Below are 11,807 nucleotides of genomic sequence, written 5' to 3'. Positions count from 1 at the left end.
CCATTGGGGCTGGAGCCGAAGCGTGTGTTGCTGCTGTCGAAGCAACTGCTGATCTGGGTATACAAGGTCATCTTTGAATCTGATTCAGAAATCCTTGTGAGTGCGCTGAAGTCTACGTGCTATGATTTTTCTAGCATTGGCATTCTGGTCCGAGAAGCAAGATGCACATGCATCATCACTTTTGATTTTTGTGATTTTGTTCACTGTGGCCTTGCCCATACCATTGCTGATTATGGTTATACGGTGAGCTCTCAGCTCTAGCTGGGTTAATTTTACGCCCACTTTATTTATCAGATTGACTCAACAGTGAATTAGTTGTGCACTGATTAACGGAATCCATTTTTCAGTGTAGAACATAGCTTCTACAGATGATCACTTTATCCTGCTACAAGATGTAAGGGAATTCTACCGCGACTGTCCTGCAGTGCATCAACTGATTGATTATTTCCCCAATAACATAACAGCGGCACCCACTAAAATTATTGGATGAAGCCAAAAATGCGCACACCGCACGAAGAAACAAAACGCGAACATCAGAAAACGGCGCAGCAAAGCGCGCAAGGTCCTTCTGGTAAGAGTGTACGTTACCATGCCTGGCCATCTCAGAGGAAGTATCAGGCAATGCTTGGAAATATCTGGAAAAAATGTCATTTGTAAGCATAATGGCTACAAAATTCAAGAAAAAAAATAACATGTGTAATCATAATGCCTATCTATACCCTATTATAATCATAGAATTGCATAAACCTATGCTCGAAAATTACCAGCTATCATCATACATGCATTTGAGACGCCATCATATTAGCATCGGTTCAAAACACCTTCCTCACTTGTAAGATCAATCATGCTATAAATCAAATAAGCTTACACCTTTTGGAAGTAAGCCATTGGAAATAAATGATTTATACATAAATGATCATCAATTAGACATCAAGGATGGAATTTCTATTTGAACGTTTATCTTCAGTGACATGAGTCAATCCTACTATCTTTTTGTCAACCGCGCAATAAAATATGGTATAAGGCCGTAGGATTATAACATGACTGTCCATTCTAACAAGTTAGTGAAAATATTATCTTTAGCATCCACGTGGGCTAAACCCCAAAAAAGTATAATATGCTTGATTTCTGGAGAAAATTCATCAAAGCATAATCCCAAATCACGACAAATGTGTGTTCCAAACCCAAAATTATTATGATACACACACATTTTGGGACAGCAGAATGATAGTTCAAAAGGTTGAGATTGCATTATTTCCAACCATACAACCTTCCAGAGAAATCTTCCCTAAGTAGGTAAGACACTTCCACCATGAGTACATAATTTGTTCAAAGATGAAAAATGTTAAAATTTAAAAATTCGCAAAAGTAATTTTTTTCAAAAAATTCATTAAAAAATAAACGAAAAGAAAAAATAGAAAAACAAAAACTGGTAGAAAATTGAAAGAACCAGAGAAAAACCAAAGAAAAAAGAGAAAACCCAAACCAGAAAGTTCTAGAAACTTCCTAAAACAAAAAAAAAAAACAAGACACAAATAGAATGGGCCACGGCCTAACCAGTTATCGCTAGCGTGCGGGGCATATTTGCTGCCGCACTGAAGCGATAAATAGGGTATTCCATCAGCCTTTCACCGACGCAGCCGCTCGACGTATCACCTACTTTTAAGGGCTCGAAAATCAAGGCCTAGTTAACAGTTAGTCGGCCCGACTAATGAGAAGACGCCCATGTCGATTTTCACACAGCAGCATCCCAGAGACATTAGGCCGGAACATTTTCATATCTGATGACATGGCAAGTTGGGGCCGACAAAAAACTGAGTTCTCACACTATGGTAATGGCGAGCGATGGCGGTGTCTCGCACCATCACCTTGTTGAAGGCATCGCCTCTGCATTCGGCATCTCCCCACCCGTCTGCTCGGGAGAAACCCTAGATTTGAATACCCCGGATTAGACGATGTCGGCGTCGGTCTCGCTCGTGAGGGCATTGTTTTTAGAGCAGCCGCTGGATGGTGGAGGCAAGAGGTGCATCTTCCTTGTTGACGGCAACGGGTTTCGACAGCGTGGTGCAGCGAGTACTCGATGGCGGGCGTGGCTCGATGATCTCGCGCAGGACGGTGGTGCTGTCTGGCACCATGGTGACGTCGATGGCGGGCCTGGCAAGGACAATACAAACGTTGGTCGTCTTTCTAGGAGGCTAGCACCAAGAAACCGAAAGAGAAATGAAAAAAAAAAGTATATATGGAAAAAAAAAAGTATATGGCCGGGTTAGGTGAAACAGGCGGAAACCCGGTCTACATTCTCGGAGAAACAAAAAGGAAGGCCCAGCCCAGCTCAGCCCAGCCTAGTGTCCGGAGCCCAGAGCAAGCGTGCAGCCGCAGAACTCCCACAAGACCTACGGCCAGTATGAATCCTCTCCTCCCCCAGTCGAGCTGAGAGCTGAGGAGGCGCGCCGCCACCACCTAAGACGAGAGGCGAACCCTACTACTACCCTAAAAATCTCTCCTTTCCTTTCCCCTGCCGCCGCCGCCGCCCCTCCCTCTCCCCCTCGACGCCAGCCAGCCAGGCTCCTCAACCCCCCTACTCCAACCAGCGCCGCCGCCATCGCCGCTCCCCTCTCGACGAATCGTCCCCTGCCGTCCGTCCGTCCGTCCGGCAGCGATCTTCGGGTTTGAGGTATGAGCTCCTTCTCGTCCAGCCGATTCTCTTAGCTTAACACCACGCGGCTCCACGATTTCTGGGCGCGCGCGGTGTAGATCCGCTCCGCGAGAGGATACGCGTATGCTCGCCTAGCTCCTGCTTTGCGTTGCCTAGTTGTCTACGTCTCAGCTCGATTGGGTTCAATAAAGCGCCCAAGGGTGCTGCTCCCTTGATGCTATTTCCCGTCGCCTGTCTGCGTGTTGCTCCCCTGATGGAGCTCGCCTAGTAGTACTATTATCCGTGATTCTGCTTACTTGCAACTAGTTCTACTACTAGCTGGATTGCCGTAGATGGGGAAGGCTTACGGGATCCATGCCGTCGCACTAGAGATTCCTGTGGCGTGTGCGAGGGTGAGGGAAACAGAAGAAGTAGCCCAGGAGGGTGTTTTATTCTGTGATGGCAGCAAGTTTGCCAAACGGCTGCTCCTCAGCGAAGCAGCTTCCTAACAAGGCAGCTTTACCACCAGACAGCCTCAGAACTGGCTGCTTTTGGTGAAGCCGCAGCCCGGCATAATGGCCTTATTTGTGCTCCCTCCCTTTTGGTTTCTTTATTAGGCAAAGCTCCAAAAAAAATCACTCTTTTCATCTTGTAAGGAACTACTCAGCAGACGGCAAATTAGTTCTCCGAGCCCAACGCGCTGAGCTTCCCGTGTCACGCCGCTTGGGAAGGATAGCGCAGTAATTACGGTTCTTGCAATCCGTTGCACACGCGTGGAGGCCTTCCAAATATATGGTCACATGCGCTGATCGCTCAGCTGTTACCGTGTGGACGTGGGAGCGGTTAACACAGGCAGCCTCAGAGCCGGCTGCTTTTGGTGAAGCTGCAGCCCGACAAAATGGCCTTATGTGTGCTCTCTCCCTTTAGGGTTCTTTATTAGACAAAGCTCCAAAAAGACCACTCTTTTCATCTTGTAAGGAACTCTGTAGACGGCAAATTAATCCTCCGAGCCCAGCGTGCTGAGCTTCCCGTGTCACGCCCCTTGGGAAGGGCAGTTCAGTAATTGCATTCGATGCCAACCGTTGCACATGCTCGGAGGCCTTCCAAATATACGGTCACACTGCATTTAACGAGTAGGTCACGAGGAACTCGACTGAATACTTGGAGAGAGTTGATGCCTTCCAGATTGGAAAATCAGGGGTTTATCGAGAACTTACTCTCCAGTTTTGATCTGAATTGTTTTGTTTGGAACTGTGCCTACTGCCTAGTAAACCAAAATGGAGGCTAACATGCCTTAGTTGTCGAGTGGTTTACTCTTTGAATTCACCTGGATACAGTTCTCTATTTATTCTTGAATTGCTCATGTTAATTTTTATTTTTCTCTCAGTATAATAGTGCTATTTTTAATTATCTAATAAATACATGATTTTCCTGCAGGTTGTATAATACTGAGGCTCAGTTGTTTACATCTGGTCAGAGGAGTTTCTATTTGTAACTTGACTACACTGTCCAATGGGTTCCAAGAGTGATTTTCTTCTGATCACGTACTCTCCGGAGATAAAAGATGGCGTGCCATTGTACGTGTCATCTAATTGCCTTCCTGTAAAAGCTTGCAAAAAAGAACCTGCTGGTCATTCATTCCATGCTGTGGCATTGAAGCTCCGTGGTCTTGGCGAGAAAGAAGAGGCTGAAACTGATGACCGTAGTGTGTCATCAGATGACAAGAGCCAAGATTTTTCTGCTGGCTCGGATAACTTCAGCAGCAAAGGAAAGAAGAAGTCTGGTTCTGGAAGTAACCAACAAGATCACTATGCTTTGCTTGGGTTGGGCAACATGCGGTTCTTGGCCACTGAAGATCAGATCCGTAAGAGTTACCGTGACATGGCTCTTAAGCATCATCCAGATAAACAGGCTGCTCTGCTTCTTCATGAGACAACAGAAGCAGGAAAGCAAGCAAAGAAGGATGAGATAGAGAGCCATTTCAAGGCCATTCAGGAAGCTTATGAGGTCCTCATGGATCCTACAAAGAGAAGAATTTTTGACTCTACTGATGAGTTTGATGATGATATCCCAACAGACTGTGCCCCACAGGACTTCTTCAAGGTTTTTGGCCCAGCCTTCATGAGAAATGGCCGATGGTCTGTTACGCAGCCGATTCCTTCTCTGGGAGATGATGCTACTCCTGTAGTAGATGTTGATCAGTTCTACAATTTCTGGTATAACTTCAAGAGTTGGAGGGAATTTCCACATGAAGATGAGTATGACCTGGAGCAAGCTGAGTCCCGTGAACATAAAAGATGGATGGAGAGGCAGAATTCAAAGATACAAGAGAAGGCCAAAAAGGTAGAGTATACTCGAGTTCGGAATCTTGTTGACAATGCTTACCGGAAGGATCCAAGAATCCAGAGGAGAAAGGAGGAGGAGAAGGCTGAGAAACAGAGGAGGAAGGAGGCAAAATACAAGGCCAAGAAAATGCAGGACGAGGAAGCTGCAAGGGCTGCAGAAGAGGAAAGGAAAAGGAAAGAAGAGGAGGCGAAGATAGCTGCAGCAGCTGCTCTCAATCAAAAGAAGCTTAAGGAAAAGGAGAAGAAGTTGCTACGCAAAGAGAAAGCTCGCCTGCGTGCTCTTGTATCACCGGTAGTTGCAGAGAACCACTTCGGTCTGTCAGATGATGATGTTGAATCAGCATGCACATCACTTGATATGGAACAGCTGAAGAACCTGTGTGATAGTATGGAGGACAAGGATACAGCCGAAAAGGCCAGGTTGCTGAGAGGTGCACTTAACAAAGAAGAAAGCTCCTCCAATACCTCAAAAGAACAGAAAATTCATGCAAATGGTGTGGCGGGTTCTACTCCAAAACCAACAGCCCCAAAAGTCATTGCACTAAGCAACTATGAGAAAAAAGAGAGGCCGTGGGGAAAGGAAGAGATTGAATTGCTTAGGAAAGCGATACAGAAGTTTCCTAAGGGAACTTCCCGGAGATGGGAGGTTGTTTCTGATTTTATTGGAACTAGTAGATCTGTTGAAGAGATTCTGAAGGCCACGAAAACTGTTCTTCTGCAGAAGCCAGACTCTTCTAAAGCTTTTGACTCATTCCTTGAGAAACGCAAAGCAGCTCCATCCATTGTATCGCCTCTCTCCACAAGAGACGACCCAGCTGCAGCTGCTGTGTCAACTCTGGGAGCTGGAACTGAATCATCCAAGACAGCTGCACAACCTACTGCCAGCAGCAGTCAGGCAGCTAATGAGAAAACTGGTGCTGATCCTGTTCCTGATGAAGCACCTTCTGCAACACCTTCTGCAGCACCTTCTGCAGCAGATCCAGATGCCTGGTCAGAGCCTCAGGTGCTGGCCCTTGTTCAAGCTTTGAAGGCTTTTCCCAAGGATGCAAACCAAAGATGGGAGCGAGTGGCTGCTGCTGTCCCAGGTAAAACAGTGGTGCAGTGCAAGAAAAAGGTTAACTCGATGAGGTCGAATTTCCGGACCAAGAAAGGAGCAGAGTAGAACAATCTGAGGTACTTTACTCGATTAGTAGCTGAGAGAAGCTTTTCATGTGTTTACGTGACCTTTGAACAGCATTATCCTATACTAGATATGTTTACATGACCTTTGATGCCATTTATATTATTCCTATCTTGTCAATTTTCACGTGTTCCGATCCAGATCATGTCTTGTCGATCTTTTGTTTTTAATGTTCTGTTCATCATGAACATTATTCTTGATTGTTATTCGTATCACATGATTCTGTCCTTTTGTTTGATAATTTTTTTTGTTGCAAAACCTTATTATGTACTTGGGGTTGCTTTTGAGCATACTGGTTTGAATATGATGTCACTTTTAGTCCTTGAGCATCTAGATGTTGTCAATGTTTTAGGTTCGGCATGTTATAACTAGACATTATCTTTAAATTGTATCCTAGCATGAGTTGGAGAATTACGATACTCTGTAGAAGTAAATGTGCTAATCATCCATAGTAGCTAAGCAGCATTTTTACTGCTCAGATCTTTGTAGATGGGTAGAAATACTGTCTTATTAGTCAACACCAAGAATTTACCACCTAACCTGAGTGGAGTATGTTCTTATTGGTCTAAACCTTGTGCTGTTGCAGGCCACACATATTGCTTTTTGGAGAACCTACGGCATCCTGACCTCTGGATGGAGACAAGGATTGTCAAGCCCCAGTTACCAGGAGTTGACGGGTCTGCTGGCTACTAAGCCAGCAAAGCCAACAAAGCTGCTCATGATGGAGGCAGCTGCTGAGAAGAGATAGAAGAAGCTTAGATGTCAGAGGCGTCTGAGCGATTCGAAATTTTTGAGTTACGGAACCCTTAATATTGTTGAGATGTTCTCCTGCATACTGTATTGTTTACCGATGCACCTGTTATTGGTTATGAATTTTATGCTGATTATATTCTTGTCAAACTGCCAAGTTTATGCTAGAAAGTAACTAAATGCTGAGATATCTTGTGATATACAGATTTCAAAGCTCAGTATCAAATTCCTAAATTTCGATCTGTATTGTTGCTCTTGCTCAACTTGGACTCGCTACACTGCATAGTTGCTCTACATCTGCTGAAGAGCTTTTGTTATGGTTCTATGCAGCGAAATTGAGCTGCCTAAATGACAGCTAGCTCCAGAGTAGCCCAATGGAATCTTAACGGGCCGTTTCATTCTTAATGGGTGGACGTTTTGCTCCCGTCTCGAGTCCTCGTTTATTAGAGCATCTTCACTCGTCTCCCCGATGAGCCCCCGAGCGATGTTTTTTTCATCCGGACGGCGTAATTCGGTCCAGTCGCGCCCCCGGTTTCTCGTTTTCGTCCGGATTTGGCCCTTCATCCATCCGGCGAGCCCACGCCATTCCCGGCACCCCGGGGATCTATCGGGGACTCCGGACGAGTGAAAAGCGGGGAAGGGCCCGATCTGTCGGCGACTCGACACACGAACCCCACCGCCACCTCGCTCAAAATCTTCCCCACCCCTCGTATCTCTCTCGCCGCCGGCACCACCCCGCCGGCTTGTTGCCCGCATTCCGCCGTCCCTCCTTCTCCACCTGCCTATATTCCGTCGTCTTTCGACGGAGGCCTATCTCGGCCGCTCCTCCGCCGGCCTCGTTTTGCGACTTTGGCCTACTCCTCGTCGCTCGCGGCTCGGGTTGCCTCGACCACGCCCGTCAGGTGCTCGTCCATTTGCGTCGCCGGCCATGGACTCAGACGAAGAGGAGGAGCAGATGTTCGTCGAGCTCATGCGAGAAGAGATGGCAGCCGCCGCCCAAGATCAGGAGCACATGATGATCCTCGGTTGCTTGTCAAGCATGTACGCCGGACTGGCAACTGGTCGACGTGGTGGGTCAGCACCAGGTCGCCGGAAGTGCAAGCCGAGACAACGAATGGAGGGCTACTGCATGTTGTACGCCGACTACTTCGCCGACAATCCATTGCACGGTGAGAGTGTTTTCCGGCGTCATTTCAGGATGAGCGAAAGCTATTTCCGCAAATTGTGTATGCCATCCGAGAATTTGACCCCTACTTCGGATGCCGGGCGGATTGCACCTGGTTTGGTTGGATTTTCGTCACCGCAGGAGTGCACGAGTGGCTATGAGGATGCCGGCGTATGGAGCTCCCGGTGATGGTGCAGATGACTATCTTCGGATGGCGGAGTCCACCGCCCTTGATTGTTTCTACCGGTTCTGCAGGGCCGTCATAGCAGTGTTCGGGGACTTTTACTTGAGATCACCCACTGTCGAAGACACTTAGAGGATCCTTGCAACAAATGAAGTAGGGGTTTTCCAGGAATGCTTGGAAGCATTGACTGCATGCATTGGAAATGGAAGAACTGTCCGTTTGCGTGGCAGGGAATGTACAAGGGTCACAAAAACGGCTGCACTGTGATACTTGAAGCAGTGGCTACCCATGATCTCTCGGATTTGGCACTCTTTCTTTGGTATGCCCGGATCCAACAATGACATCAACGTCCTAAACTCGCTCCCGATCTTTTCCAAGCTTGTTAAGGGTCATGCTCCCCGGTGAACTATGTGATCAATGGTCGGCACTACAACAAAGGATACTACCTTGCGAGACGGTATCTATCCAAAGTGGGCAACATTTGTGAAGACTATCTCGAAACCTAGCACTCCCAAACTTTGCGAGTTTGTGAAGAAACAAGAAGCTTGCCGAAAAGACGTCGAGCGTGCATTTGGTGTCCTCCAGCAGAGATTTGCTGTCGTCCGGTTCCCCGCTATGACTTGGTCCAAAGATCAGATGTGGGAGGTGATGAACTGCTGTGTGTGCCTACACAATATGATTATTGAGAATGAGCGAAAACATCCGGTTCCTCTGGCTGAGCAACAAGCACCATATGAGAGAGAGGGACCTCTTGCACGGCCTAATCACCAGGTGCCTCCATCATGGGCCGCCTTCATTGCTATGCGCCGGAGATCCGAGACTCTACAATGCATCAACAAGCTGCAAGATGATCCGGTGGAGCACATATGGACGCTCCGAGGCAACGCCAACGCCGACGCCAACTAGTGTGTCTTTATTTATTTGTTTCAAAACTTGTGAAATTGTGTGCTTCATTTGTTTCAGCACTTGTTAAACATTGTACTGATTTTCGCCCAATTTGTTTCAGCAATTTTCTGAATCTTGTTCGCCGAACTTGTTAAATTTTATGTCGAATTTGATTGAAATATGTCAAATGCCCCAAGTTGGGGGTGTCCTGCCGGGGGGACGGATGGAACTTCAGCGCTCCCCAGGCCTAATTTTCCTCCAATCCGGACGAAACTTTCGCCGGATTTGGGCGTGGGGAGCGCCAACGAGTGGAGATGCTCTTATGCCTTTGCACTCGTTAGGCATCGCGTGTCTAGCCCAGAGCTTGGGCGGGTTAAATTCCTGGGGATACGATGACAAAGCTTTCACTCTAGTAAGTAATTTCAATCTATGATCCACATCTTTTAGCTAGTTGCCAAATATATTAGTAACAATTCTTTTTTATATCTCAGACACTTTATTATTACTTAAAAGGTTTATACACCCGTTCTCTGTATAACTAAGATGCATATAACTGTACAATCATCCAACATCAAACAAAACAAAAGGTAAAACAAATGATCATCTTAGAATCTATATGAACACGGAGATCCGATCCGTAGATTACGTTGCTATCCATGTTTCCATATCCTCCAACCGAGTAGACACTTCCATAAATATGTTGCGCAGTAGAGACGATCATGGACGGAGCAAAACAGTGCACCGATAGAACAATTTTTATTGATAAAAATCTTGTCATTTCTACATAGCCATAGCGACCAAATAATAACAATATGCTTCCACCCTAAATAAGTATGTAAAACCTAGTATCCACTTCATTTAGCCAGTTGTCGAATGTATTAGCAACACACGGGTATAAGGTATAACCTATTTGGATGTTGATCATATAGATCTAGCAAACCGTGCTTGGAAGAATAAGTGTTTGAAAGTCTTGTCCTGATAACGAAAGACACACATTTCATGCTAATTACATTTTGTAAAGTTGTCTTTAGTAAGAATACCTCCCTCTTAACGTAGATACCACACAAAATCGTTAATTTATTGTTGTATCTTCAATTTCCAGATATCTTTATATTATCAAGCGACATGTCAGTATGGATGAAAGCACTGTACATGGAGTCCATAGAAAATATTCCCCTCTCATGTAGATTCCAGAAAAATTCATCAGTCCTCTACGTCGACAGGACCATAGCCAGACGTTAAAGCAGAGCATTCAAGGATGCTATCCTCGGACCAAACAGATCTCATTTGAATGCCAAAATTCGGAGGTGAAGTTTCCATCAACTTCGCTAATGTATCTGATTTGTGACACATAATATTGTACATAGTAGGATATTGTTCTCGAAGAGTGGCATTGCGAAGACACTTATCTTCCTAGAATCTTATCAAAGATCCATCGTTGATGGAGAAAGACACATATGGAAAGAAGGATGTTTTGTCGCCATAAGGCCAGTCGAGAAGTGCGAGTCTCCAGGTTTTCAAAAAAATGGAACCAATTATGCCGACCTACTTTCTCTTTAGGATTGTTCGCCATATCTCATCTTTGGAAAGAAGGTTGAATCACCATTTTCCCAAGAGAGCTCGGTTTTTGATCTCAAGGTCATGAATAACAAGTCCTCCATGATCTCTTGGATGGCAAACAACATTCCATTTAGCGAGAAGATATTTTTTTCTCACTATCTTCTTACCAAAAGAATTTTGATCAGAAATAATCTAATCTTTAACACTCCTTTACGCAACTAGAAGAAGGAAATCATATACAAAATCATGCTGCTGAGTACTGAATTAATGAGAACAAACTGTGTACCAAAAGATAACAACTTGCCTTTTCGAGCTACTTCAACGATTTTTAAGTTTTTTCCTTGACATACTTCCATTCAGCGTTTGTAAGCCTTCGATAGTGAATCTAAATAGTGAATCAGGATGCCTAAATAACTCAGCAAACTAACCAAGCCCACAGACACAAAGGCTTGCATATTGGGTGGCCTCGTCTTGTGCCTCACCGAAGCAAAACAATTCACTTTTATGAAAGTTAATTCTGAGACCTTTTCTTGAAAACTGCTAAAATCAACTTAAAATTTCTTGATTTCTCAAGGTCATGCTCTATAAATAGAACCGTATCATCGGCGTATTGAAGCATAGATAGTCCACCGTCCACGATATGTGGAGTTGCCGTTGAATTTGACCATCAACTTTTGCGTGCTCAATGCTTATGGTTAGAGTATCAATTAAATAGCATGATTGGTAATGGATCGCCTTGGTTAGTCTTTTTTTGTTTGAAAGTATACGGTGAATGACCGATCATATAGATGTAGAAAATTTGAAGATTCAACCTACATGGATGACCGGCTATATAGTCTGCCTTTCTTTGGCTGATTTATTTATTAGTATTCATGCATGTTTTTTTTTTTGCGGGGATGCATTCATGTATGTTACATCGGTATGATTGTGGTTATGTTTGTGAAATTGTCGAACCATGTATATTAGTCTTTAATGCCATGTAGTCATCATATGTTATCTTCAATATATCTCCATTTGAGTATAGTTTTGCTTGCTGGCCCCGTCGTTTGTCGAGAGTTCCTATCACTCTTATCAGTGTGGAGTGGAGGATCCTGCCTCGTGCC

At 45.1% G+C, this 11,807-nt stretch overlaps 1 protein-coding gene across 1 annotated transcript; it reads left to right on the top strand.

Moving 5' to 3' along the window:
* The first annotated feature begins 2,546 nt into the window (after nucleotides 1-2,546).
* On the top strand, nucleotides 2,547-7,110 carry LOC124707009 (dnaJ homolog subfamily C member 2-like). Its single transcript, XM_047238673.1, has 3 exons — nucleotides 2,547-2,674; nucleotides 4,073-6,153; nucleotides 6,747-7,110. The coding sequence occupies exon 2, from the start codon at nucleotides 4,148-4,150 to the stop codon at nucleotides 6,140-6,142; it is 1,995 nt and encodes a 664-aa protein (XP_047094629.1). The 5' UTR covers nucleotides 2,547-2,674; nucleotides 4,073-4,147; the 3' UTR covers nucleotides 6,143-6,153; nucleotides 6,747-7,110.
* Nucleotides 7,111-11,807: the final 4,697 nt, after the last annotated feature.

Source organism: Lolium rigidum, chromosome 4 (genome assembly GCF_022539505.1).
Source record: "Lolium rigidum isolate FL_2022 chromosome 4, APGP_CSIRO_Lrig_0.1, whole genome shotgun sequence".
Lineage (NCBI taxonomy): Eukaryota > Viridiplantae > Streptophyta > Magnoliopsida > Poales > Poaceae > Lolium > Lolium rigidum.
Note: the sequence above shows the minus strand (reverse complement) of the source record. Positions and strands in the feature narration are given on the sequence as shown.